The sequence below is a fragment of the Heliangelus exortis genome, chromosome 2 (assembly GCF_036169615.1).
Source record: "Heliangelus exortis chromosome 2, bHelExo1.hap1, whole genome shotgun sequence".
In the NCBI taxonomy this organism is placed as follows: domain Eukaryota; kingdom Metazoa; phylum Chordata; class Aves; order Apodiformes; family Trochilidae; genus Heliangelus; species Heliangelus exortis.
In genome coordinates, this window is record NC_092423.1 from 150,586,273 (window position 1) to 150,612,978 (window position 26,706).

At 49.9% G+C, this 26,706-nt stretch overlaps 6 protein-coding genes across 6 annotated transcripts; all 6 read right to left on the bottom strand.

Annotated features, from left to right (window-relative positions):
* Window positions 1–3,341: 3,341 nt before the first annotated feature.
* Window positions 3,342–4,050, bottom strand: LOC139793801 (feather keratin-like). Its single transcript, XM_071738710.1, has one exon. It carries the CDS (start codon window positions 4,047–4,049, stop codon window positions 3,723–3,725), a length of 327 nt encoding a protein of 108 aa, XP_071594811.1. The 5' UTR covers window position 4,050; the 3' UTR covers window positions 3,342–3,722.
* A 3,426-nt stretch (window positions 4,051–7,476) lies between these two features.
* Window positions 7,477–8,185, bottom strand: LOC139793802 (feather keratin-like). The gene has a single exon (XM_071738711.1). It carries the CDS (start codon window positions 8,182–8,184, stop codon window positions 7,858–7,860), a length of 327 nt encoding a protein of 108 aa, XP_071594812.1. The 5' UTR covers window position 8,185; the 3' UTR covers window positions 7,477–7,857.
* A 3,426-nt stretch (window positions 8,186–11,611) lies between these two features.
* Window positions 11,612–12,331, bottom strand: LOC139793803 (feather keratin-like). Its single transcript, XM_071738712.1, has one exon. The coding sequence runs from the start codon at window positions 12,317–12,319 to the stop codon at window positions 11,993–11,995; it is 327 nt and encodes a 108-aa protein (XP_071594813.1). The 5' UTR covers window positions 12,320–12,331; the 3' UTR covers window positions 11,612–11,992.
* Window positions 12,332–19,691: 7,360 nt separating this feature from the next.
* LOC139792961 (feather beta keratin-like) lies at window positions 19,692–20,054 on the bottom strand. Its single transcript, XM_071736941.1, has one exon. The coding sequence runs from the start codon at window positions 20,034–20,036 to the stop codon at window positions 19,692–19,694; it is 345 nt and encodes a 114-aa protein (XP_071593042.1). The 5' UTR covers window positions 20,037–20,054.
* Window positions 20,055–22,169: 2,115 nt separating this feature from the next.
* On the bottom strand, window positions 22,170–22,532 carry LOC139792962 (feather beta keratin-like). Its single transcript, XM_071736942.1, has one exon. It carries the CDS (start codon window positions 22,512–22,514, stop codon window positions 22,170–22,172), a length of 345 nt encoding a protein of 114 aa, XP_071593043.1. The 5' UTR covers window positions 22,515–22,532.
* A 2,114-nt stretch (window positions 22,533–24,646) lies between these two features.
* Window positions 24,647–25,453, bottom strand: LOC139792963 (feather beta keratin-like). Its single transcript, XM_071736943.1, has 2 exons — window positions 25,442–25,453; window positions 24,647–25,003 (listed from the first exon to the last, which is right to left on the bottom strand). Exons 1-2 carry the CDS (start codon window positions 25,451–25,453, stop codon window positions 24,647–24,649), a joined length of 369 nt encoding a protein of 122 aa, XP_071593044.1.
* Window positions 25,454–26,706: the final 1,253 nt, after the last annotated feature.

A 26,706-nucleotide genomic window follows, 5' to 3' on the forward strand; every position in this document is an offset into this window, starting at 1 on the left:
GGTTGTTGGTGTCAGCGGAGAAGGGTTGAAGAGAAGTGTGTGAGGGAGAGAGGCGCTGGGCCGGCTTTTATGCTGGTCCCCGAGGGGCGGGACAGCCTTTGGGCATGAGGGCATTGTGCAGCAAGCAGCTCCTGAGGACACAGCCTCCTGCTCAGGAATGGGCTGGAGCAAGCTTTTCTGCCTCACTCATCCCTTTTTCTGTTTGTTTTTTTAGGGACATGCCTTCTGAGCATGGTGACATTTTTTGGGTGAGAGGAGGTGTGTTTGGGAGTCTTTTCCTGGCAGATGTACGTCATGGCATTTTTGGAGATGTGACCAAGCCGCAGAAGTGGTTGGGTGCCACCGGTGTGGTTTAATTTTTGTCATCACTGAGCCTGGAAGTGGGTGACTTGTAGAGTCCCTTCCAAGCCAAACCATTCTATGATCTCATAGCACTCGTGTGTTGAGGTTTGCGGGCAGGCTGTGAAGGAGAGCCCTGAATTCCTGTCATCCCTTGCAGTGTGCTCTGGGCTTTGGAGAAGTGCTGGGCATGAGGCTGTGCCTCGTTCATCACACTGCTTGTCTTGCTGCCATCTCACTGGGCCTGTCTGCATTTCTGGTTATTGCTGCTGGTTGTACTTTGCTGGTGCCTTGGTGCCTTTATTCTTTGCAAGATGTATCTGCTGAAGTTGGATTAGCTTGGGAAGAGAAATTTTGGGAGTGAGGCACCTAGAATTGTTGTTTTTTCAAGCGGTTGGAAGAACTTTCTGTATTTTGTGAAAGAGTCCCAAGTTTTGTAACTTAACTTGTGGGGAAAAAGTCCAACATCTTTGAACAGAGAGTTTTGGTTGAAAGTGAGAAAACCCAAACCGTGTCATTAGCTCTGGTCTTTCCTGCTGGGTGAACTCTGTGTTTGTCTTTGTGCCCCTCTTGCTTATTAGGTTCCAGGTGGGGGTTGAATTTCTTTGGGAAGGATTTATGGAGTAAGGGGTTGCTGTGGTCTGTTTTGTGAGTAGGGTTCAGGTAATTCCCTCTCTTTGGACAGGGAGTCCCCATGGACTGGCAGGTGAGTCTGTGTGGAAGAGAAGCAGCCTGACTGAACTGAGAGTTTTGGCTGGAACTGAGGGAATGCTGAGACTTTATGACCTTTGCAAAAAGGAGTTTGTCACTTGAAGACTGCAAGGATTTTATGAGATAATCTACAGAGAAAATTGGAAGGAACTAAAGGAACTAAAAACTGAACCCACGCCAGTTCCTTGGATTTGAATGTTTTGCAGGCCGATTGTGAGGCAAGCTGAGGAATTCTAGAACCATAGAATGGCTTGGGTCATTTAGAATGAAATCCACTGTGTTATTTCTAGTTTTTTCTAGTAACTTCTTGTAAGCTCTAGTTACTTCCACTTGACCACATTTGTCCCAAGTCCTCTTGACATGCTCATGACCACTCCTGTTGAGGAGGTATCCAGAAGTTCTCTCATCGAGGTGTTTTATGTCTCAGCACTGTCAAGTGAAACCATTTCTTCTTTTGGAAAATCCCAGGATACAGTTGTCTTCCAGTGCTGTGGGATGAGTGATGAAGGATGGAGTGCTGGGCAACTGGATCCTCTGGAGTCCTTGGGTCTTGAGAGATGACATCCACAGACCGTGTGGGAGCTGGATGGTTTCACTGGGTGACAAGTCACAAGCTCAGCGGTCATAGCCGGCCATGTGTACGCGTCCTTGTGAGCCTGGTGACAGTTTTTTTGAGAAATCAAGTGTTTGGGAGTGTTTTTAGAGGAGGGATGTGTCAGGGCCTTTTTCAAAGCAAAACATAGGAGAGGTGGGGTGTCATCAGTGAGCTTTGAGGTTTTCATCTGAAGGGTTCAGCATTGATGACCTTTAAGGACTCTTCCAACCCAAACCATTGCATGATGTCATGGCATTTGTGTGGTGTGGTTTGTGTGTGTGTTGTGAAGATGGGATTCCCTTTCCTAGGAGGCCTGTCAGGCTGGTCTGGGCTTTGGAGATGTAGCAAGTGTGAGGCACTGCCCCTTCCAAGCCTCTTGTTCTGTCCCTTTCCTTTGCTGCCATCTTGCTAAGCTTGTTTTTAGGCCTGTCCCTTTCCCATTGGGCACGCTCTGTAGGGGTCTTGGGCCTGGAGAGACTGGAGTACTGTTAGGGTCCATAATTATTATTTAATCTTTTTTTTTGTGAGGGCATAGATGAGCCTCTGCTCATATGCATCACACAAATTGCAGAAATAACAGGTTTGAAGGTTTAAGCAAATGACACTGATGCATTTTAGGGACAAAATGACACCACTTTTGAAAGCAGTCTTAAGAGGGAATCATTAGTGGGAGAGTAGAAAGCAGACCAGTTTTTTAAACTTATTAATCACCCAGGGAAAAGGGCTAATTAGAAAGAAAGGCAACAATTAAGCTTTCTCACCCTCTGAAGAAAAGCTGCGGCTGGCTGCAGGTGGGGATGCTGCTGACTTTGCCTCTGTCTGCTGCTGTCTACTTCTCCTCAGGCTTTTGGTGTGCTGCTCTGTCTTGGCTGCTGATTTCAGGACGATTCTGCTTCTTTAACTGTTGCCTGAGCTGTTGCTGCATTTTCTCCTTTCCATCCATGTTTTCTATAGCAGAAAACTGCTTTCCTTCCATTAATTGTTGTCAGATGGTTAAAATTGGTGACTGGAGACCTTACTTTTGATATTTGGGTCTTTCCCAGAATTCTATTGTGTTTACTGTCAATCTGCATTAGATGTCTGGCCAGCATTATTAGCTGATTTTATTATTTTATCTTTAGAGACCTAATGCGATGTTAGCGAAGGAGCCAGGCGCGATACCTATTAAAGAGTGTAAAGCAAAGTAGGGGAGCCAGGGATTTGCTGACTGATGCATTCTTGAAAATAGTAAACTAAGCTGGGGAGGCAGAGGACATAGGTTTTCCTAAAGGTTAAGAAAGGCAAACTTTGTTGAGAGAAAATCTGTTAACTGGAAATAGCTTTGGTTCTCATGAATCAAGAGATAATTTCATATTACCAGTGTGTCCACATCACCAGTGTAGCAGGGGCAGTGATTGGTGGGCCTGATGGACACCTGTTGTCGAGGAAACATTAAGGCTGTGCAGATGAAGATCTTGCCACAATGGAAGTTGTAAAATTTCGTAAGTGCTGTGCAAGCCTTTCTTGAGGAAACTGAAGGGCTTGTGTCAGGGTCCAGAAGCCATCTGTGTGCTCCTGTATGGTGGTGTTCCTTGGGACATAGTTCCTAAGTGAGGTCTTACATCCCTTTTTGCAATCAACCCAGCCAACGACCTCTTGATGGCTGAGTTTGAGCTGGGTGAGATTTGGGAGAAGGAAGGAAGAAGAGGCTTCTCAGATTTTGATGATAAGGAAATTTATTGATGACAATCGCGCGAAAAGCAAGGAGTACCAAGTGGAAGGGAGCAGTCCTGGTGTCCAAATAGAGTTACTCTGATCTGAGGTCCTTGTCAGCAGGAGATTCTTCAATAGGCAAGCATGATGACCCAGGTCGTCATGCCTTGTGTTAGGACCAGCTCACTGGATGTCCCCTGGTGTTCTGAAGATTCTCAGCAGGGAGTTGGAGTGAGGAGTAGAGGAGGTAGGAAACGTGGCACTGTAGAGAAGGGTATGTGGAAAGAAATAAGGATGGAGATGAAGAGCCTGGAGGTGTGTCTTCAGTGCATAACATGGGTCCCAGGGTGAGAGTGGTTGTTTTTGGAAATGGTGTTGCGTGCTCTTAGCAGATGCCACAGCCTCCTCTACCTCCAAAGCCATAGCCCAGGCCTCCCAGGCCTCTCAGGCCTCCCAGGCCGTAGCCCAGGCCGTATCCGGAGTTGATGGGCACTCCCAGGGCACTGAGGTCGTTGCCCACAGCAGCGGATGCGGAGGATCCGACGGCGGTGCTCTGGGGGAAGGAGGTGAGGATGGGTCCTGGCAGGGTGACCTGGACAGTGGAAGGCTGGATGACAACGCGGGAAGCCTCACACTGCCTGACACAGGGCTCGTTGCAGCTGTTAGCCAGCGGGGTGGGTCCGCAAGAGCCGCAGCGGTCGTAGCAGGCCATGTGTGTGGTTTGGAGGGGTGGCTGTGGAGGAGAGAGAGGGTGTTGAGAAAGCGTTGGGGCAGAGTGGGTGAGGAGAAGGCAGGAGGGGCAGGGGGTTGAGGCTCACCTGGTTGTTGGTGTCAGCGGAGAAGGGTTGAAGAGAAGTGTGTGAGGGAGAGAGGCGCTGGGCCGGCTTTTATGCTGGTCCCCGAGGGGCGGGACAGGCTTTGGGCGGCATTGTGCAGCAAGCATCTCCTGAGGACACAGCCTCCTGCTCAGGAATGGGCTGGAGCAAGCTTTTCTGCCTCAGTCATCCCTTTTTCTGTTTGTTTTTTTAGGGACATGCCTTCTGAGCATGGTGACATTTTTTGGGTGAGAGGAGGTGTGTTTGGGAGTCTTTTCCTGGCCGATGTATGTCATGGCATTTTTGGAGACGTGACCAAGCCGCAGAAGTGGTTGGGTGCCAATAGTGTGGTTTAATTTTTGTCATCACTGAGCCTGGAAGTGGGTGACTTGTAGAGTCCCTTCCAAGCCAAACCATTCTATGATCTCATAGCACTCGTGTGGTGAGGTTTGCGGGCAGGCTGTGAAGGAGAGCCCTGAATTCCTGTCATCCCTTGCAGTGTGCTCTGGGCTTTGGAGAAGTGCTGGGCATGAGGCTGTGCCTGGTTCATCACACTGCTTCTCTTGCTGCCATCTCACTGGGCCTGTCTGCATTTCTGGTTATTGCTGCTGGTTGTACTTTGCTGGTGCCTTGGTGCCTTTATTCTTTGCAAGATGTATCTGCTGAAGCTGGATTAAGTTGGGAAGAAAATTTTTGGGAGTGAGGCACCTACAAGTGTTGTTTTTTCAAGCGGTTGGAAGAACTTTCTGTATTTTGTAAAAGAGTCCCAAGTTTTGTAACTTTAACTTTTGGGGAAAAAGTCCAACATCTTTGAACAGAGAGTTTTGGTTGAAAGTGAGAAAACCCAAACCGTGTCAATAGCTCTGGTCTTTCCTGCTGGGTGAGCTCTGTGTTTGTCTTTGTGCCCCTCTTGCTTATTAGGTTTCAGGTGAGGTTGAATTTCTTTGGGAAGGATTTATGGAGTGAGGGGTTGCTGTGGTCTGTTTTGTGAGTAGGGTTCAGGTGATTCCCTCTCTTTGGACAGGGAGTCCCCATGGACTGGCAGGTGAGTCTGTGTGGAAGAGAAGCAGCCTGACTGAACTGAGAGTTTTGGCTGGAACTGAGGGAATGCTGAGACTTTATGACCTTTGCAAAAAGGGGTTTGTCACTTGAAGACTGCAAGGGTTTTATGAGATAATCTACAGAGAAAATTGGAAGGAACTAAAGGAACTAAAAACGGAACCCACGCCAGTTCCTTGGATTTGAATGTTTTGCAGGCCGATTGTGAGGCAAGCTGAGGAATTCTAGAACCATAGCATGGCTTGGGTCATTTAGAATGAAATCCACTGTGTTATTTCTAGTTTTTTCTAGTAACTTCTTGTAAGGTCTAGTTACTTCCACTTGACCACATTTGTCCCAAGTCCTCTTGACATGCTCATGACCACTCCTGTTGAGGAGGTATCCAGAAGTTCTCTCATCGAGGTGTTTTATCTCTCAGCACTGTCAAGTGAAACCATTTCTTCTTTTGGAAAATCCCAGGATACAGTTGTCTTCCTGTGCTGTGGGATGAGTGATGAAGGATGGAGTGCTGGGCAACTGGATCCTCTGGAGTCCTTGGGTCTTGAGAGATGACATCCACACATCCTGTGGGAGCTGGATGGTTTCATTGGGAGATACGTCACAAGCGCAGCGGTCGTACGTGTCCTTGTGAGCCTTGTGACAGTTTTTTTGAGAAATGAAGTGTTTGGAGTGTTTTCAGAGGAGGTGTGTCAGGGCCTTTTTCAAAGCAAAGCATAGGAGAGGTGGGGTGTCATCAGTGAGCTTTGAGGTTTTCATCGGAAGGGTTCAGCATTGATGAGCTTTAAGGAGTCTTTCAACCCAAACCATTGCATGATGTCATGGCATTTGTGTGGTGTGGTTTGTTTGTGTGTTGTGAAGATGGGATTCCCTTTCCTAGGAGCCCTGTCAGGCTGGTCTGGGCTTTGGAGATGTAGCAAGTGTGAGGCACTGCCCCTTCCAAGCCTCTTGTTCTGCATCTTTCCTTTGCTGCCACCTTGCTAAGCTTGTTTTTAGGCCTGTCCCTTTCCCGTTGGGCACGCTCTGTAGGGGTCTTGGGCCTGGAGAGACTGGAGTACTGTTAGGGTCCATAATTATTATTTAATCTTTTTTTTTGTGAGGGAATAGATGAGCCTCTGCTCATATGCATCACACAAATTGCAGAAATAACAGGTTTGAAGGTTTAAGCAAATGACACTGATGCATTTTAGGGACAAAATGACACCACTTTTGAAAGCAGTCTTAAGAGGGAATCATTAGTGGGAGAGTAGAAAGTAGACCAGTTTTTTAAACTTATTAATCACCCAGGGAAAAGGGCTAATTAGAAAGAAAGGCAACAATTAAGCTTTCTCACCCTCTGAAGAAAAGCTACGGCTGGCTGCAGGTGGGGATGCTGCTGACTTTGCTTCTGTCTGCTGCTGTCTACTTCTCCTCAGGCTTTTGGTGTGCTGCTCTGTCTTGGCTGCTGATTTCAGGATGATTCTGCTTCTTTAACTGTTGCCTGAGCTGTTGCTGCATTTTCTCCTTTCCATCCATGTTTTCTATAGCAGAAAACTGCTTTCCTTCCATTAATTGTTGTCAGATGGTTAAAATTGGAGACTGGAGACCTTACTTTTGATATTTGGGTCTTTCCCAGAATTCTATTGTGTTTACTGTCAATCTGCATTAGATGTCTGGCCAGCATTATTAGCTGATTTTATTATTTTATCTTTAGAGACCTACTGCGATGTTACCAAAGGAGCCAGGCACGATACCTATTAAAGAGTGTAAAGCAAAGTAGGGGAGCCAGGGATTTGCTGACTGATGCATTCTTGAAAATAGTAAACTAAGCTGGGGAGGCAGAGGACATAGGTTTTCCTAAAGGCTAAGAAAGGCGAACTTTGTTGAGAGAAAACCTGTTAACTGGAAATAGCTTTGGTTCTCATAAATCAAGAGATAATTTCATATTATCAATGTGTCCACATCACCAGTGTAGCAGGGGCAGTGATTGGTGGGCCTGATGGACACCTGTTGTCGAGGAAACATTAAGGCTGTGCAGATGAAGATCTTGCCACAATGGAAGTTGTAAAATTTCGTAAGTGCTGTGCAAGCCTTTCTTGAGGAAACTGAAGGGCTTGTGTCAGGGTCCAGAAGCCATCTGTGTGCTCCTGTATGGTGGTGTTCCTTGGGACATAGTTCCTAAGTGAGGTCTTACATCCCTTTTTGCAATCAACCCAGCCAATGACCTCTTGATGGCTGAGTTTGAGCTGGGTGAGATTTGGGAGAAGGAAGGAAGAAGAGGCTTCTCAGATTTTGATGATAAGGAAATTTATTGATGACAATCGCGCGAAAAGCAAGGAGTACCAAGTGGAAGGGAGCAGTCCTGGTGTCCAAATAGAGTTACTCTGATCTGAGGTCCTTGTCAGCAGGAGATTCTTCAATAGGCAAGCATGATGACCCAGGTCGTCATGCCTTGTGTTAGGACCAGCTCACTGGATGTCCCCTGGTGTTCTGAAGATTCTCAGCAGGGAGTTGGAGTGAGGAGTAGAGGAGGTAGGAAACGTGGCACTGTAGAGAAGGGTATGTGGAAAGAAATAAGGATGGAGATGAAGAGCCTGGAGGTGTGTCTTCAGTGCATAACATGGGTCCCAGGGTGAGAGTGGTTGTTTTTGGAAATGGTGTTGCGTGCTCTTAGCAGATGCCACAGCCTCCTCTACCTCCAAAGCCATAGCCCAGGCCTCCCAGGCCTCTCAGGCCTCCCAGGCCGTAGCCCAGGCCGTATCCGGAGTTGATGGGCACTCCCAGGGCACTGAGGTCGTTGCCCACAGCAGCGGATGCGGAGGATCCGACGGCGGTGCTCTGGGGGAAGGAGGTGAGGATGGGTCCTGGCAGGGTGACCTGGACAGTGGAAGGCTGGATGACAACGCGGGAAGCCTCACACTGCCTGACACAGGGCTCGTTGCAGCTGTTAGCCAGCGGGGTGGGTCCGCAAGAGCCGCAGCGGTCGTAGCAGGCCATGTGTGTGGTTTGGAGGGGTGGCTGTGGAGGAGAGAGAGGGTGTTGAGAAAGCGTTGGGGCAGAGTGGGTGAGGAGAAGGCAGGAGGGGCAGGGGGTTGAGGCTCACCTGGTTGTTGGTGTCAGCGGAGAAGGGTTGAAGAGAAGTGTGTGAGGGAGAGAGGCGCTGGGCCGGCTTTTATGCTGGTCCCCGAGGGGCGGGACAGCCTTTGGGCATCATTGTGCAGCAAGCATCTCCTGAGGACACAGCCTCCTGCTCAGGAATGGGCTGGAGCAAGCTTTTCTGCCTCAGTCATCCCTTTTTCTGTTTGTTTTTTTAGGGACATGCCTTCTGAGCATGGTGACATTTTTTGGGTGAGAGGAGGTGTGTTTGGGAGTCTTTTCCTGGCCGATGTATGTCATGGCATTTTTGGAGACGTGACCAAGCCGCAGAAGTGGTTGGGTGCCAATAGTGTGGTTTAATTTTTGTCATCACTGAGCCTGGAAGTGGGTGACTTGTAGAGTCCCTTCCAAGCCAAACCATTCTATGATCTCATAGCACTCGTGTGGTGAGGTTTGCGGGCAGGCTGTGAAGGAGAGCCCTGAATTCCTGTCATCCCTTGCAGTGTGCTCTGGGCTTTGGAGAAGTGCTGGGCATGAGGCTGTGCCTGGTTCATCACACTGCTTCTCTTGCTGCCATCTCACTGGGCCTGTCTGCATTTCTGGTTATTGCTGCTGGTTGTACTTTGCTGGTGCCTTGGTGCCTTTATTCTTTGCAAGATGTATCTGCTGAAGCTGGATTAAGTTGGGAAGAAAATTTTTGGGAGTGAGGCACCTACAAGTGTTGTTTTTTCAAGCGGTTGGAAGAACTTTCTGTATTTTGTAAAAGAGTCCCAAGTTTTGTAACTTTAACTTTTGGGGAAAAAGTCCAACATCTTTGAACAGAGAGTTTTGGTTGAAAGTGAGAAAACCCAAACCGTGTCAATAGCTCTGGTCTTTCCTGCTGGGTGAGCTCTGTGTTTGTCTTTGTGCCCCTCTTGCTTATTAGGTTTCAGGTGAGGTTGAATTTCTTTGGGAAGGATTTATGGAGTGAGGGGTTGCTGTGGTCTGTTTTGTGAGTAGGGTTCAGGTGATTCCCTCTCTTTGGACAGGGAGTCCCCATGGACTGGCAGGTGAGTCTGTGTGGAAGAGAAGCAGCCTGACTGAACTGAGAGTTTTGGCTGGAACTGAGGGAATGCTGAGACTTTATGACCTTTGCAAAAAGGGGTTTGTCACTTGAAGACTGCAAGGGTTTTATGAGATAATCTACAGAGAAAATTGGAAGGAACTAAAGGAACTAAAAACGGAACCCACGCCAGTTCCTTGGATTTGAATGTTTTGCAGGCCGATTGTGAGGCAAGCTGAGGAATTCTAGAACCATAGCATGGCTTGGGTCATTTAGAATGAAATCCACTGTGTTATTTCTAGTTTTTTCTAGTAACTTCTTGTAAGGTCTAGTTACTTCCACTTGACCACATTTGTCCCAAGTCCTCTTGACATGCTCATGACCACTCCTGTTGAGGAGGTATCCAGAAGTTCTCTCATCGAGGTGTTTTATCTCTCAGCACTGTCAAGTGAAACCATTTCTTCTTTTGGAAAATCCCAGGATACAGTTGTCTTCCTGTGCTGTGGGATGAGTGATGAAGGATGGAGTGCTGGGCAACTGGATCCTCTGGAGTCCTTGGGTCTTGAGAGATGACATCCACACATCCTGTGGGAGCTGGATGGTTTCATTGGGAGATACGTCACAAGCGCAGCGGTCGTACGTTTCCTTGTGAGCCTTGTGACAGTTTTTTTGAGAAATGAAGTGTTTGGAGTGTTTTCAGAGGAGGTGTGTCAGGGCCTTTTTCAAAGCAAAGCATAGGAGAGGTGGGGTGTCATCAGTGAGCTTTGAGGTTTTCATCGGAAGGGTTCAGCATTGATGAGCTTTAAGGAGTCTTTCAACCCAAACCATTGCATGATGTCATGGCATTTGTGTGGTGTGGTTTGTGTGTGTGTTGTGAAGATGGGATTCCCTTTCCTAGGAGCCCTGTCAGGCTGGTCTGGGCTTTGGAGATGTAGCAAGTGTGAGGCACTGCCCCTTCCAAGCCTCTTGTTCTGCATCTTTCCTTTGCTGCCACCTTGCTAAGCTTGTTTTTAGGCCTGTCCCTTTCCCGTTGGGCACGCTCTGTAGGGGTCTTGGGCCTGGAGAGACTGGAGTACTGTTAGGGTCCATAATTATTATTTAATCTTTTTTTTTGTGAGGGAATAGATGAGCCTCTGCTCATATGCATCACACAAATTGCAGAAATAACAGGTTTGAAGGTTTAAGCAAATGACACTGATGCATTTTAGGGACAAAATGACACCGCTTTTGAAAGCAGTCTTAAGAGGGAATCATTAGTGGGAGAGTAGAAAGCAGACCAGTTTTTTAAACTTATTAATCACCCAGGGAAAAGGGCTAATTAGAAAGAAAGGCAACAATTAAGCTTTCTCACCCTCTGAAGAAAAGCTACGGCTGGCTGCAGGTGGGGATGCTGCTGACTTTGCTTCTGTCTGCTGCTGTCTACTTCTCCTCAGGCTTTTGGTGTGCTGCTCTGTCTTGGCTGCTGATTTCAGGATGATTCTGCTTCTTTAACTGTTGCCTGAGCTGTTGCTGCATTTTCTCCTTTCCATCCATGTTTTCTATAGCAGAAAACTGCTTTCCTTCCATTAATTGTTGTCAGATGGTTAAAATTGGAGACTGGAGACCTTACTTTTGATATTTGGGTCTTTCCCAGAATTCTATTGTGTTTACTGTCAATCTGCATTAGATGTCTGGCCAGCATTATTAGCTGATTTTATTATTTTATCTTTAGAGACCTACTGCGATGTTACCAAAGGAGCCAGGCACGATACCTATTAAAGAGTGTAAAGCAAAGTAGGGGAGCCAGGGATTTGCTGACTGATGCATTCTTGAAAATAGTAAACTAAGCTGGGGAGGCAGAGGACATAGGTTTTCCTAAAGGCTAAGAAAGGCGAACTTTGTTGAGAGAAAACCTGTTAACTGGAAATAGCTTTGGTTCTCATAAATCAAGAGATAATTTCATATTATCAGTGTGTCCACATCACCAGTGTAGCAGGGGCAGTGATTGGTGGGCCTGATGGACACCTGTTGTCGAGGAAACATTAAGGCTGTGCAGATGAAGATCTTGCCACAATGGAAGTTGTAAAATTTCGTAAGTGCTGTGCAAGCCTTTCTTGAGGAAACTGAAGGGCTTGTGTCAGGGTCCAGAAGCCATCTGTGTGCTCCTGTATGGTGGTGTTCCTTGGGACATAGTTCCTAAGTGAGGTCTTACATCCCTTTTTGCAATCAACCCAGCCAATGACCTCTTGATGGCTGAGTTTGAGCTGGGTGAGATTTGGGAGAAGGAAGGAAGAAGAGGCTTCTCAGATTTTGATGATAAGGAAATTTATTGATGACAATCGCGCGAAAAGCAAGGAGTACCAAGTGGAAGGGAGCAGTCCTGGTGTCCAAATAGAGTTACTCTGATCTGAGGTCCTTGTCAGCAGGAGATTCTTCAATAGGCAAGCATGATGACCCAGGTCGTCATGCCTTGTGTTAGGACCAGCTCACTGGATGTCCCCTGGTGTTCTGAAGATTCTCAGCAGGGAGTTGGAGTGAGGAGTAGAGGAGGTAGGAAACGTGGCACTGTAGAGAAGGGTATGTGGAAAGAAATAAGGATGGAGATGAAGAGCCTGGAGGTGTGTCTTCAGTGCATAACATGGGTCCCAGGGTGAGAGTGGTTGTTTTTGGAAATGGTGTTGCGTGCTCTTAGCAGATGCCACAGCCTCCTCTACCTCCAAAGCCATAGCCCAGGCCTCCCAGGCCTCTCAGGCCTCCCAGGCCGTAGCCCAGGCCGTATCCGGAGTTGATGGGCACTCCCAGGGCACTGAGGTCGTTGCCCACAGCAGCGGATGCGGAGGATCCGACGGCGGTGCTCTGGGGGAAGGAGGTGAGGATGGGTCCTGGCAGGGTGACCTGGACAGTGGAAGGCTGGATGACAACGCGGGAAGCCTCACACTGCCTGACACAGGGCTCGTTGCAGCTGTTAGCCAGCGGGGTGGGTCCGCAAGAGCCGCAGCGGTCGTAGCAGGCCATGTGTGTGGTGTGGAGGGGTAGCTGTGGAGGAGAGAGAGGGTGTTGAGAAAGCGTTGGGGCAGAGTGGGTGAGGAGAAGGCAGGAGGGGCAGGGGGTTGAGGCTCACCTGGTATTTGGTGTCAGCGGAGAAGGGTTGAAGAGAAGTGTGTGAGGGAGAGAGGTGCTGGGCCGGCTTTTATGCTGGTCCCCGAGGGGCGGGACAGCCTTTGGGCATGAGGGCATTGTGCAGCAAGCATCTCCTGAGGACACAGCCTCCTGCTCAGGAATGGGCTGGAGCAAGCTTTTCTGCCTCACTCATCCCTTTTTCTGTTTGTTTTTTTAGGGACATGCCTTCTGAGCATGGTGACATTTTTTGGGTGAGAGGAGGTGTGTTTGGGAGTCTTTTCCTGGCAGATGTATGTCATGGCATTTTTGGAGACGTGACCAAGCCACAGGAGTGGTTGGGTGCCACCAGTGTGGTGTAATTTTTGTCACCCCTGAGCTTGGAACTTGGTGACTTGTAGAGTCCCTTCCAAGCCAAACCATTCTATGATCTCATAGCACTCGTGTGGTGAGGTTTGCGGGCAGGCTGTGAAGGAGACCCTGAATTCCTGTCAGCCTTTGCAGTGTGCTCTGGGCTTTGGAGAAGTGCTGGGCATGAGGCTGTGCCTCGTTCATCACACTGCTTGTCTTGCTGCCATCTCACTGGGCCTGTCTGCATTTCTGGTTATTGCTGCTGGCTGTACTTTGCTGGTGCCTTGGTGCCTTTATTCTTTGCAAGATGTATCTGCTGAAGTTGGATTAAGTTGGGAAGAAAATTTTTGGGAGTGAGGCACCTACAAGTGTTGTTTTTTCAAGCGGTTGGAAGAACTTTCTGTATTTTGTAAAAGAGTCCCAAGTTTTGTAACTTTAACTTTTGGGGAAAAAGTCCAACATCTTTGAACAGAGAGTTTTGGTTGAAAGTGAGAAAACCCAAACCGTGTCATTAGCTCTGGTCTTTCCTGCTGGGTGAGCTCTGTGTTTGTCTTTGTGCCCCTCTTGCTTATTAGGTTTCAGGTGAGGTTGAATTTCTTTGGGAAGGATTTATGGAGTGAGGGGTTGCTGTGGTCTGTTTTGTGAGTAGGGTTCAGGTGATTCCCTCTCTTTGGACAGGGAGTCCCCATAGACTGGCAGGTGAGTCTGTGTGGAAGAGAAGCAGCCTGAGTGAACTGAGAGTTTTGGCTGGAACTGAGGGAATGCTGAGAGTTTATGACCTTTGCAAAAAGGGGTTTGTCACTTGAAGACTGCAATGGTTTTATGAGATATCCTACAGAGAAAGATGGAAGGGCCAAAAAGAACTAAAAACTGAACCCACCCCAGTTCCTTGGATTTGAGTGTTAGCAGGCCGATTGTGAGGCAAGCTGAGGAATTCTAGAACCACAGAACGGCTTGGGTCATTTAGAGTGAAATCCACTGTGTTATTTCTAGGTTTTTTTAGAAACTTCTTGTTAGTTGTAGTTACTTCCACTTGACCAGATTTCTCCAAGTCCTGTTGACATGCTGGTCAACACTCGTGTTGAGGAGACATCCACAGCTTCTCTCATTGACCTGTTTTATGTCTCAGCGCTGTCAAATGAAACAATTTCTTCCTTTGATGAATCCCTGGACGCAGTTGTCTTCCTGTGCTGTGGGATGAGTGATGAAGGATGGAGTGCTGGGCAACTGGATCCTCTGGAGTCCTTGGGTCTTGAGAGATGACATCCACACATCCTGTGGGAGCTGGATGGTTTCATTGGGAGATAAGTCACAAGCGCAGCGGTCGTACGTGTCCTTGTGAGCCTGGTGACAGTTTTTTTGAGAAATGAAGTGTTTGGAGTGTTTTCAGAGGAGGTGTGTCAGGGCCTTTTTCAAAGCAAAGCATAGGAGAGGTGGGGTGTCATCAGTGAGCTTTGAGGTTTTCATCGGAAGGCTTCAGCATTGATGAGCTTTAAGGAGTCTTTCAACCCAAACCATTGCATGGTGTCATGGCATTTGTGTGGTATGTGTCGCAGGGCTTTTCCACGTGGCCTGGTTGGATCTTGCTCCCTAGTTCTGTTCTTTTTGGGGCTGGATGAGGCTTGGGGGAAGAAAGGAAGAGGAGGCGTGTCAGGCTTGGATGCAAAAGAACTTTATTGATGGAAAAACAGAGTAAAGAGGCAGGAGCATTAATGTGGAAGGGAGCACATCTGAGGTGCAAACAGTGCAACCATCAGTCGGCGTCCCTTGTGGAAGACAGATCTTGCCAGAGCACCAAGGTCTTTGTGCCTTTTGGTGTGAGGAGAAGAGAGGAGATCCCTGATGTAGTTTGGCTTGTGAGAGGAGGTATCAGAGGAGGAGGCATCAGACGAGAAATGGTCTCCCTTGATGTGGTGGGTTGCAGGGTGCAGGTGTTTGCTGTCATAGGTTGTAGGGAGGGCCCTTAGCAGATGCCACAGCCTCCTCTACCTCCCAGGCCGTAGCCACATCCGTAGCCATAGCCCAGGCCTCCCAGGCCTCCCAGGCCTCCCAGGCCGTAGCCCAGGCCGTATCCGGAGTTGATGGGCACTCCCAGGGCACTGAGGTCGTTGCCCACGGCAGCGGATGCGGAGGATCCGACGGCGGTGCTCTGGGGGAAGGAGGTGAGGATGGGTCCTGGCAGGGTGACCTGGACAGTGGAAGGCTGGATGACAACGCGGGAAGCCTCACACTGCCTGACACAGGGCTCGTTGCAGCTGTTAGCCAGCGGGGTGGGTCCGCAAGAGCCGCAGCGGTCGTAGCAGGCCATGTGTGTGGTGTGGAGGGGTGGCTGTGGAGGAGAGAGAGGGTGTTGAGAAAGCGTTGGGGCAGAGTGGGTGAGGAGAAGGCAGGAGGGGCAGGGGGTTGAGGCTCACCTGGTTGTTGGTGTCAGCGGAGAAGGGTTGAAGAGAAGTGTGTGAGGGAGAGAGGCGCTGGGCCGGCTTTTATGCTGGTCCCCGAGGGGCGGGACAGCCTTTGGGCATCATCGTGCTGCAAGCATCTCCTGAGGACACAGCCTCCTGCTCAGGAATGGGCTGGAGCAAGCTTTTCTGCCTCACTCATCCCTTTTTCTGTTTGTTTTTTTAGGGACATGCCTTCTGAGCATGGTGACATTTTTTGGGTGAGAGGAGGTGTGTTTGGGAGTCTTTTCCTGGCAGATGTATGTCATGGCATTTTTGGAGACCTGACAAAGCCCCGGGAGTGGTTGGGTGCCATCAGTGTGGTTTACTTTGGTTGTCATGGAGCTTGGAACTTGGTGACTTGTAGAGTCCCTTCCAAGCCAAACCATTCTATGATCTCATAGCACTCGTGTGGTGAGGTTTGCGGGCAGGTTTTCAAGGACAGCCCTCATTTGCTTGCAGTGTGCTCTGCGCTTTGTGGAAGTGCTGGGCATGAGGCTGTGCCTGGTTCATCACACTGCTTCTCTTGCTGCCATCTCACCAGGCCTGTCATTAGCTCTTCTTGCTGGGTGAGCTCTCTGTTTTCTTGGTGCCCTTCTTGCTTCTTACGTTTCAGGTGGGGGTTGAATTTCTTTGGGAAGGATTTTTGGAGTGAGGGGGTGCAGTGGTCTTTTTTTTTGAGTAGGGTTCAGGTGATTGCCTCTCTTTGGATAGGGAGTTCCTAAGGAATGGCAGGTGAGGCCATGTGGAAGAGAAGCAGCCTGAGTGAACTGAGAGCTTTGGCTGGAACCGAGGGAACGTAGCGACTTTATTATTTTGTGAAAAAGAAAGGGGTTTGTATGTTGAAGACTGCAAGGATTTTATGAGGTAAGCTACAGAGGAACTTGGGAGAGCCAAAAGGTGCTAGAACGGAAACCACCCCAGTTCCTTGGATTTGAGTGATAGCAGGCCGATTGTGAGGCAAGCTGAGGAATTCTAGAACCACAGAACGGCTTGGGTCATTTAGAGTGAAATCCACTGTGTTATTTCTAGTTTTTTTTAGAAACTTCTTGTTAGTTGTAGTTACTTCCACTTGACCAGATTTCTCCAAGTCTTGTTGACATGCTGGTCAACACTCGTGTTGAGGAGACATCCACAGCTTCTCTCATTGACCTGTTTTATGTCTCAGCGCTGTCAAATGAAACCATTTCTTCCTTTGATGAATCCCTGGACGCAGTTGTCTTCCTGTGCTGTGGGATGAGTGATGAAGGATGGAGTGCTGGGCAACTGGATCCTCTGGAGTCCTTGGGTCTTGAGAGATGACATCCACACATCCTGTGGGAGCTGGATGGTTTCATTGAGAGATAAGTCACAAGCGCAGCGGTCGTACGTGTCCTTGTGAGCCTGGTGAAGGTTTTTTTGGGAAATGAAGTGTTTGGAGTGTTTTCAGAGGAGGTGTGTCAGGGCCTTTTTCAAAGCAAAGCATAGGAGAGGCGGGGTGTCATCAGTGAGCTTTGAGGTTTTCATCGGAAGGGTTCAGCATTGATGAGCTTTAAGGAGTCTTTCAACCCAAACCATTGCATGGTGTCGTGGCATTTGTGTGGTATGTGTTGCAGGACTTTTCCACGTGGCCTGGTTGGATCTTGCTCCCTAGTTCTGTTCTTTTTGGGGCTGGATGAGGCTTGGGGGAAGAAAGGAAGAGGAGGCGTGTCAGGCTTGGATGCAAAAGAACTTTATTGATGGAAAAACAGAGTAAAGAGGCAGGAGCATTAATGTGGAAGGGAGCACATCTGAGGTGCAAACAGTGCAACCATCAGTCGGCGTCCCTTGTGGAAGACAGATCTTGCCAGAGCACCAAGGTCTTTGTGCCTTTTGATGTGAGGAGAAGAGAGGAGATCCCTGATGTAGTTTGGCTTGTGAGAAGGAGGTATCAGAGGAGGAGGCATCAGAAGAGAAATGGTCTCCCTTGATGTGGTGGGTTGCAGGGTGCAGGTGTTTGCTGTCATAGGTTGTAGGGAGGGCCCTTAGCAGATGCCACAGCCTCCTCTACCTCCCAGGCCGTAGCCACATCCGTAGCCATAGCCCAGGCCTCCCAGGCCTCCCAGGCCTCCCAGGCCGTAGCCCAGGCCGTATCCGGAGTTGATGGGCACTCCCAGGGCACTGAGGTCGTTGCCCACGGCAGCGGATGCGGAGGATCCGACGGCGGTGCTCTGGGGGAAGGAGGTGAGGATGGGTCCTGGCAGGGTGACGAGGACAGCAGGAGGCTGGATGACAACGCGGGAAGCCTCACACTGCCTGACACAGGGCTCGTTGCAGCTGTTAGCCAGCGGGGTGGGTCCGCAAGAGCCGCAGCGGTCGTAGCAGGCCATGTGTGTGGTGTGGAGGGGTGGCTGTGGAGGAGAGAGAGGGTGTTGAGAAAGCGTTGGGGCAGAGTGGGTGAGGAGAAGGCAGGAGGGGCAGGGGGTTGAGGCTCACCTGGTTGTTGGTGTCAGCGGAGAAGGGGTGAGGAGAAGTGTGTGAGGGAGAGAGGCGCTGGGCCGGCTTTTATGCTGGTCCCCGAGGGGCGGGACAGCCTTTGGGCATCATCGTGCTGCAAGCAGCTCCTGAGGACACAGCCTCCTGCTCAGGAATGGGCTGGAGCAAGCTTTTCTGCCTCACTCATCCCTTTTTCTGTTTGTTTTTTTAGGGACATGCCTTCTGAGCATGGTGACATTTTTTGGGTGAGAGGAGGTGTGTTTGGGAGTCTTTTCCTGGCAGATGTATGTCATGGCATTTTTGGAGACCTGACAAAGCCCCGGGAGTGGTTGGGTGCCATCAGTGTGGTTTACTTTGGTCGTCATGGAGCTTGGAACTTGGTGACTTGTAGAGTCCCTTCCAAGCCAAACCATTCTATGATCTCATAGCACTCGTGTGGTGAGGTTTGCGGGCAGGTTTTCAAGGACAGCCCTCATTTGCTTGCAGTGTGCTCTGCGCTTTGTGGAAGTGCTGGGCATGAGGCTGTGCCTGGTTCATCACACTGCTTCTCTTGCTGCCATCTCACCAGGCCTGTCATTAGCTCTTCTTGCTGGGTGAGCTCTCTGTTTTCTTGGTGCCCTTCTTGCTTCTTACGTTTCAGGTGGGGGTTGAATTTCTTTGGGAAGGATTTTTGGAGTGAGGGGGTGCAGTGGTCTTTTTTTTTGAGTAGGGTTCAGGTGATTGCCTCTCTTTGGATAGGGAGTTCCTAAGGAATGGCAGGTGAGGCCATGTGGAAGAGAAGCAGCCTGAGTGAACTGAGAGCTTTGGCTGGAACCGAGGGAACGTAGCGACTTTATTATTTTGTGAAAAAGAAAGGGGTTTGTATGTTGAAGACTGCAAGGATTTTATGAGGTAAGCTACAGAGGAACTTGGGAGAGCCAAAAGGTGCTAGAACGGAAACCACCCCAGTTCCTTGGATTTGAGTGTTAGCAGGCCGACTGTGAGGCAAGCTGAGGAATTCTAGAACCACAGAATGGCTTGGGTCATTTAGAGTGAAATCCACTGTGTTATTTCTAGTTTTTTTTAGAAACTTCTTGTTAGTTGTAGTTACTTCCACTTGACCAGATTTCTCCAAGTCTTGTTGACATGCTGGTCAACACTCGTGTTGAGGAGACATCCACAGCTTCTCTCATTGACCTGTTTTATGTCTCAGCGCTGTCAAATGAAACAATTTCTTCCTTTGATGAATCCCTGGACGCAGTTGTCTTCCTGTGCTGTGGGATGAGTGATGAAGGATGGAGTGCTGGGCAACTGGATCCTCTGGAGTCCTTGGGTCTTGAGAGATGACATCCACACATCCTGTGGGAGCTGGATGGTTTCATTGGGAGATAAGTCACAAGCGCAGCGGTCGTACGTGTCCTTGTGAGCCTGGTGACGGTTTTTTTGAGAAATGAAGTGTTTGGAGTGTTTTCAGAGGAGGTGTGTCAGGGCCTTTTTCAAAGCAAAGCATAGGAGAGGCGGGGTGTCATCAGTGAGCTTTGAGGTTTTCATCGGAAGGGTTCAGCATTGATGAGCTTTAAGGAGTCTTTCAACCCAAACCATTGCATGGTGTCATGGCATTTGTGTGGTATGTGTTGCAGGACTTTTCCACGTGGCCTGGTTGGATCTTGCTCCCTAGTTCTGTTCTTTTTGGGGCTGGATGAGGCTTGGGGGAAGAAAGGAAGAGGAGGCGTGTCAGGCTTGGATGCAAAAGAACTTTATTGATGGAAAAACAGAGTAAAGAGGCAGGAGCATTAATGTGGAAGGGAGCACATCTGAGGTGCAAACAGTGCAACCATCAGTCGGCGTCCCTTGTGGAAGACAGATCTTGCCAGAGCACCAAGGTCTTTGTGCCTTTTGATGTGAGGAGAAGAGAGGAGATCCCTGATGTAGTTTGGCTTGTGAGAAGGAGGTATCAGAGGAGGAGGCATCAGACGAGAAATGGTCTCCCTTGATGTGGTGGGTTGCAGGGTGCAGGTGTTTGCTGTCATAGGTTGTAGGGAGGGCCCTTAGCAGATGCCACAGCCTCCTCTACCTCCCAGGCCGTAGCCACATCCGTAGCCATAGCCCAGGCCTCCCAGGCCTCCCAGGCCTCCCAGGCCGTAGCCCAGGCCGTATCCGGAGTTGATGGGCACTCCCAGGGCACTGAGGTCGTTGCCCACGGCAGCGGATGCGGAGGATCCGACGGCGGTGCTCTGGGGGAAGGAGGTGAGGATGGGTCCTGGCAGGGTGACGAGGACAGCAGGAGGCTGGATGACAACGCGGGAAGCCTCACACTGCCTGACACAGGGCTCGTTGCAGCTGTTAGCCAGCGGGGTGGGTCCGCAAGAGCCGCAGCGGTCGTAGCAGGCCATGTGTGTGGTGTGGAGGGGTGGCTGTGGAGGAGAGAGAGGGTGTTGAGAAAGCGTTGGGGCAGAGTGGGTGAGGAGAAGGCAGGAGGGGCAGGGGGTTGAGGCTCACCTGATTGTTGGTGTCAGCGGAGAAGGGGTGAGGAGAAGTGTGTGAGGGAGAGAGGCGCTGGGCCAGCTTTTATGCTGGTCCCCGAGGGGTGGGACAGCCTTTGGGCATCATCGTGCAGCAAGCAGCTCCTGAGGACACAGCCTCCTGCTCAGGAATGGGCTGGAGCAAGCTTTTCTGCCTCACTCATCCCTTTTTCTGTTTGTTTTTTTAGGGACATGCCTTCTGAGCATGGTGACATTTTTTGGGTGAGAGGAGGTGTGTTTGGGAGTCTTTTCCTGGCAGATGTATGTCATGGCATTTTTGGAGACCTGACAAAGCCCCGGGAGTGGTTGGGTGCCATCAGTGTGGTTTACTTTGGTCGTCATGGAGCTTGGAACTTGGTGACTTGTAGAGTCCCTTCCAAGCCAAACCATTCTATGATCTCATAGCACTCGTGTGGTGAGGTTTGCGGGCAGGTTTTCAAGGACAGCCCTCATTTGCTTGCAGTGTGCTCTGCGCTTTGTGGAAGTGCTGGGCATGAGGCTGTGCCTGGTTCATCACACTGCTTCTCTTGCTGCCATCTCACCAGGCCTGTCATTAGCTCTTCTTGCTGGGTGAGCTCTCTGTTTTCTTGGTGCCCTTCTTGCTTCTTACGTTTCAGGTGGGGGTTGAATTTCTTTGGGAAGGATTTTTGGAGTGAGGGGGTGCAGTGGTCTTTTTTTTTGAGTAGGGTTCAGGTGATTGCCTCTCTTTGGATAGGGAGTTCCTAAGGAATGGCAGGTGAGGCCATGTGGAAGAGAAGCAGCCTGAGTGAACTGAGAGCTTTGGCTGGAACCGAGGGAACGTAGCGACTTTATTATTTTGTGAAAAAGAAAGGGGTTTGTATGTTGAAGACTGCAAGGATTTTATGAGGTAAGCTACAGAGGAACTTGGGAGAGCCAAAAGGTGCTAGAACGGAAACCACCCCAGTTCCTTGGATTTGAGTGTTAGCAGGCCGATTGTGAGGCAAGCTGAGGAATTCCAGAACCACAGAATGGCTTGGGTCATTTAGAGTGAAATCCACTGTGTTATTTCTAGTTTTTTTTAGAAACTTCTTGTTAGTTGTAGTTACTTCCACTTGACCAGATTTCTCCAAGTCTTGTTGACATGCTGGTCAACACTCGTGTTGAGGAGACATCCACAGCTTCTCTCATTGACCTGTTTTATGTCTCAGCGCTGTCAAATGAAACAATTTCTTCCTTTGATGAATCCCTGGACTCAGTTGTCTTCCTGTGCTGTGGGATGAGTGATGAAGGATGGAGTGCTGGGCAACTGGATCCTCTGGAGTCCTTGGGTCTTGAGAGATGACATCCACACATCCTGTGGGAGCTGGATGGTTTCATTGAGAGATAAGTCACAAGCGCAGCGGTCGTACGTGTCCTTGTGAGCCTGGTGAAGGTTTTTTTGGGAAATGAAGTGTTTGGAGTGTTTTCAGAGGAGGTGTGTCAGGGCCTTTTTCAAAGCAAAGCATAGGAGAGGCGGGGTGTCATCAGTGAGCTTTGAGGTTTTCATCGGAAGGGTTCAGCATTGATGAGCTTTAAGGAGTCTTTCAACCCAAACCATTGCATGGTGTCGTGGCATTTGTGTGGTATGTGTTGCAGGACTTTTCCACGTGGCCTGGTTGGATCTTGCTCCCTAGTTCTGTTCTTTTGGGGGCTGGATGAGGCTTGGGGGAAGAAAGGAAGAGGAGGCGTGTCAGGCTTGGATGCAAAAGAACTTTATTGATGGAAAAACAGAGTAAAGTGGCAGGAGCATTAATGTGGAAGGGAGCACATCTGAGGTGCAAACAGTGCAACCATCAGTCGGCGTCCCTTGTGGAAGACAGATCTTGCCAGAGCACCAAGGTCTTTGTGCCTTTTGATGTGAGGAGAAGAGAGGAGATCCCTGATGTAGTTTGGCTTGTGAGAAGGAGGTATCAGAGGAGGAGGCATCAGAAGAGAAATGGTCTCCCTTGATGTGGTGGGTTGCAGGGTGCAGGTGTTTGCTGTCATAGGTTGTAGGGAGGGCCCTTAGCAGATGCCACAGCCTCCTCTACCTCCCAGGCCGTAGCCACATCCGTAGCCATAGCCCAGGCCTCCCAGGCCTCCCAGGCCTCCCAGGCCGTAGCCCAGGCCGTATCCGGAGTTGATGGGCACTCCCAGGGCACTGAGGTCGTTGCCCACGGCAGCGGATGCGGAGGATCCGACGGCGGTGCTCTGGGGGAAGGAGGTGAGGATGGGTCCTGGCAGGGTGACGAGGACAGCAGGAGGCTGGATGACAACGCGGGAAGCCTCACACTGCCTGACACAGGGCTCGTTGCAGCTGTTAGCCAGCGGGGTGGGTCCGCAAGAGCCGCAGCGGTCGTAGCAGGCCATGTGTGTGGTGTGGAGGGGTGGCTGTGGAGGAGAGAGAGGGTGTTGAGAAAGCGTTGGGGCAGAGTGGGTGAGGAGAAGGCAGGAGGGGCAGGGGGTTGAGGCTCACCTGGTTGTTGGTGTCAGCGGAGAAGGGGTGAGGAGAAGTGTGTGAGGGAGAGAGGCGCTGGGCCGGCTTTTATGCTGGTCCGCGAGGGGCGGGACAGCCTTTGGTCATCATTGTGCAGCAAGCATCTCCTGAGGACACATCCTCCTGCTCAGGAATGGGCTGGAGCAAGCTTTTCTGCCTCACTCATCCCTTTTTATGTTCTTCTATTAGGGACATGCCTTCTGAGCATGGTGACATTTTTTGGGTGAGAGGAGGTGTGTTTGGGAGTCTTTTCCTGGCAGATGTATGTCATGGCATTTTTGGAGACCTGACAAAGCCCCGGGAGTGGTTGGGTGCCATCAGTGTGGTTTACTTTGGTTGTCATGGAGCTTGGAACTTGGTGACTTGTAGAGTCCCTTCCAAGCCAAACCATTCTATGATCTCATAGCACTCGTGTGGTGAGGTTTGCGGGCAGGTTTTCAAGGACAGCCCTCATTTGCTTGCAGTGTGCTCTGCGCTTTGTGGAAGTGCTGGGCATGAGGCTGTGCCTGGTTCATCACACTGCTTCTCTTGCTGCCATCTCACCAGGCCTGTCATTAGCTCTTCTTGCTGGGTGAGCTCTCTGTTTTCTTGGTGCCCTTCTTGCTTCTTACGTTTCAGGTGGGGGTTGAATTTCTTTGGGAAGGATTTTTGGAGTGAGGGGGTGCAGTGGTCTTTTTTTTTGAGTAGGGTTCAGGTGATTGCCTCTCTTTGGATAGGGAGTTCCTAAGGAATGGCAGGTGAGGCCATGTGGAAGAGAAGCAGCCTGAGTGAACTGAGAGCTTTGGCTGGAACCGAGGGAACGTAGCGACTTTATTATTTTGTGAAAAAGAAAGGGGTTTGTATGTTGAAGACTGCAAGGATTTTATGAGGTAAGCTACAGAGGAACTTGGGAGAGCCAAAAGGTGCTAGAACGGAAACCACCCCAGTTCCTTGGATTTGAGTGTTAGCAGGCCGACTGTGAGGCAAGCTGAGGAATTCTAGAACCACAGAATGGCTTGGGTCATTTAGAGTGAAATCCACTGTGTTATTTCTAGTTTTTTTTAGAAACTTCTTGTTAGTTGTAGTTACTTCCACTTGACCAGATTTCTCCAAGTCTTGTTGACATGCTGGTCAACACTCGTGTTGAGGAGACATCCACAGCTTCTCTCATTGACCTGTTTTATGTCTCAGCGCTGTCAAATGAAACAATTTCTTCCTTTGATGAATCCCTGGACGCAGTTGTCTTCCTGTGCTGTGGGATGAGTGATGAAGGATGGAGTGCTGGGCAACTGGATCCTCTGGAGTCCTTGGGTCTTGAGAGATGACATCCACACATCCTGTGGGAGCTGGATGGTTTCATTGGGAGATAAGTCACAAGCGCAGCGGTCGTACGTGTCCTTGTGAGCCTGGTGACGGTTTTTTTGAGAAATGAAGTGTTTGGAGTGTTTTCAGAGGAGGTGTGTCAGGGCCTTTTTCAAAGCAAAGCATAGGAGAGGCGGGGTGTCATCAGTGAGCTTTGAGGTTTTCATCGGAAGGGTTCAGCATTGATGAGCTTTAAGGAGTCTTTCAACCCAAACCATTGCATGGTGTCGTGGCATTTGTGTGGTATGTGTTGCAGGACTTTTCCACGTGGCCTGGTTGGATCTTGCTCCCTAGTTCTGTTCTTTTTGGGGCTGGATGAGGCTTGGGGGAAGAAAGGAAGAGGAGGCGTGTCAGGCTTGGATGCAAAAGAACTTTATTGATGGAAAAACAGAGTAAAGAGGCAGGAGCATTAATGTGGAAGGGAGCACATCTGAGGTGCAAACAGTGCAACCATCAGTCGGCGTCCCTTGTGGAAGACAGATCTTGCCAGAGCACCAAGGTCTTTGTGCCTTTTGATGTGAGGAGAAGAGAGGAGATCCCTGATGTAGTTTGGCTTGTGAGAAGGAGGTATCAGAGGAGGAGGCATCAGACGAGAAATGGTCTCCCTTGATGTGGTGGGTTGCAGGGTGCAGGTGTTTGCTGTCATAGGTTGTAGGGAGGGCCCTTAGCAGATGCCACAGCCTCCTCTACCTCCCAGGCCGTAGCCACATCCGTAGCCATAGCCCAGGCCTCCCAGGCCTCCCAGGCCGTAGCCCAGGCCGTATCCGGAGTTGATGGGCACTCCCAGGGCACTGAGGTCGTTGCCCACGGCAGCGGATGCGGAGGATCCGACGGCGGTGCTCTGGGGGAAGGAGGTGAGGATGGGTCCTGGCAGGGTGACGAGGACAGCAGGAGGCTGGATGACAACGCGGGAAGCCTCACACTGCCTGACACAGGGCTCGTTGCAGCTGTTAGCCAGCGGGGTGGGTCCGCAAGAGCCGCAGCGGTCGTAGCAGGCCATGTGTGTGGTGTGGAGGGGTGGCTGTGGAGGAGAGAGAGGGTGTTGAGAAAGCGTTGGGGCAGAGTGGGTGAGGAGAAGGCAGGAGGGGCAGGGGGTTGAGGCTCACCTGATTGTTGGTGTCAGCGGAGAAGGGGTGAGGAGAAGTGTGTGAGGGAGAGAGGCGCTGGGCCAGCTTTTATGCTGGTCCCCGAGGGGTGGGACAGCCTTTGGGCATCATCGTGCAGCAAGCAGCTCCTGAGGACACAGCCTCCTGCTCAGGAATGGGCTGGAGCAAGCTTTTCTGCCTCACTCATCGCTTTTTCTGTTTGTTTTTTTAGGGACATGCCTTCTGAGCATGGTGACATTTTTTGGGTGAGAGGAGGTGTGTTTGGGAGTCTTTTCCTGGCAGATGTATGTCATGGCATTTTTGGAGACCTGACAAAGCCCCGGGAGTGGTTGGGTGCCATCAGTGTGGTTTACTTTGGTCGTCATGGAGCTTGGAACTTGGTGACTTGTAGAGTCCCTTCCAAGCCAAACCATTCTATGATCTCATAGCACTCGTGTGGTGAGGTTTGCGGGCAGGTTTTCAAGGACAGCCCTCATTTGCTTGCAGTGTGCTCTGCGCTTTGTGGAAGTGCTGGGCATGAGGCTGTGCCTGGTTCATCACACTGCTTCTCTTGCTGCCATCTCACCAGGCCTGTCATTAGCTCTTCTTGCTGGGTGAGCTCTCTGTTTTCTTGGTGCCCTTCTTGCTTCTTACGTTTCAGGTGGGGGTTGAATTTCTTTGGGAAGGATTTTTGGAGTGAGGGGGTGCAGTGGTCTTTTTTTTTGAGTAGGGTTCAGGTGATTGCCTCTCTTTGGATAGGGAGTTCCTAAGGAATGGCAGGTGAGGCCATGTGGAAGAGAAGCAGCCTGAGTGAACTGAGAGCTTTGGCTGGAACCGAGGGAACGTAGCGACTTTATTATTTTGTGAAAAAGAAAGGGGTTTGTATGTTGAAGACTGCAAGGATTTTATGAGGTAAGCTACAGAGGAACTTGGGAGAGCCAAAAGGTGCTAGAACGGAAACCACCCCAGTTCCTTGGATTTGAGTGTTAGCAGGCCGACTGTGAGGCAAGCTGAGGAATTCTAGAACCACAGAATGGCTTGGGTCATTTAGAGTGAAATCCACTGTGTTATTTCTAGTTTTTTTTAGAAACTTCTTGTTAGTTGTAGTTACTTCCACTTGACCAGATTTCTCCAAGTCTTGTTGACATGCTGGTCAACACTCGTGTTGAGGAGACATCCACAGCTTCTCTCATTGACCTGTTTTATGTCTCAGCGCTGTCAAATGAAACAATTTCTTCCTTTGATGAATCCCTGGACGCAGTTGTCTTCCTGTGCTGTGGGATGAGTGATGAAGGATGGAGTGCTGGGCAACTGGATCCTCTGGAGTCCTTGGGTCTTGAGAGATGACATCCACACATCCTGTGGGAGCTGGATGGTTTCATTGGGAGATAAGTCACAAGCGCAGTGGTCGTACGTGTCCTTGTGAGCCTGGTGACGGTTTTTTTGAGAAATGAAGTGTTTGGAGTGTTTTCAGAGGAGGTGTGTCAGGGCCTTTTTCAAAGCAAAGCATAGGAGAGGCGGGGTGTCATCAGTGAGCTTTGAGGTTTTCATCGGAAGGGTTCAGCATTGATGAGCTTTAAGGAGTCTTTCAACCCAAACCATTGCATGGTGTCGTGGCATTTGTGTGGTATGTGTTGCA

Coding starts and splice junctions, on each gene's coding strand:
- LOC139793801 (XM_071738710.1), bottom strand. CDS start 4,049: ATGGCCTGCTACGACCGCTGCGGCTCTTGCGGACCCACCCCGCTGGCT.
- LOC139793802 (XM_071738711.1), bottom strand. CDS start 8,184: ATGGCCTGCTACGACCGCTGCGGCTCTTGCGGACCCACCCCGCTGGCT.
- LOC139793803 (XM_071738712.1), bottom strand. CDS start 12,319: ATGGCCTGCTACGACCGCTGCGGCTCTTGCGGACCCACCCCGCTGGCT.
- LOC139792961 (XM_071736941.1), bottom strand. CDS start 20,036: ATGGCCTGCTACGACCGCTGCGGCTCTTGCGGACCCACCCCGCTGGCT.
- LOC139792962 (XM_071736942.1), bottom strand. CDS start 22,514: ATGGCCTGCTACGACCGCTGCGGCTCTTGCGGACCCACCCCGCTGGCT.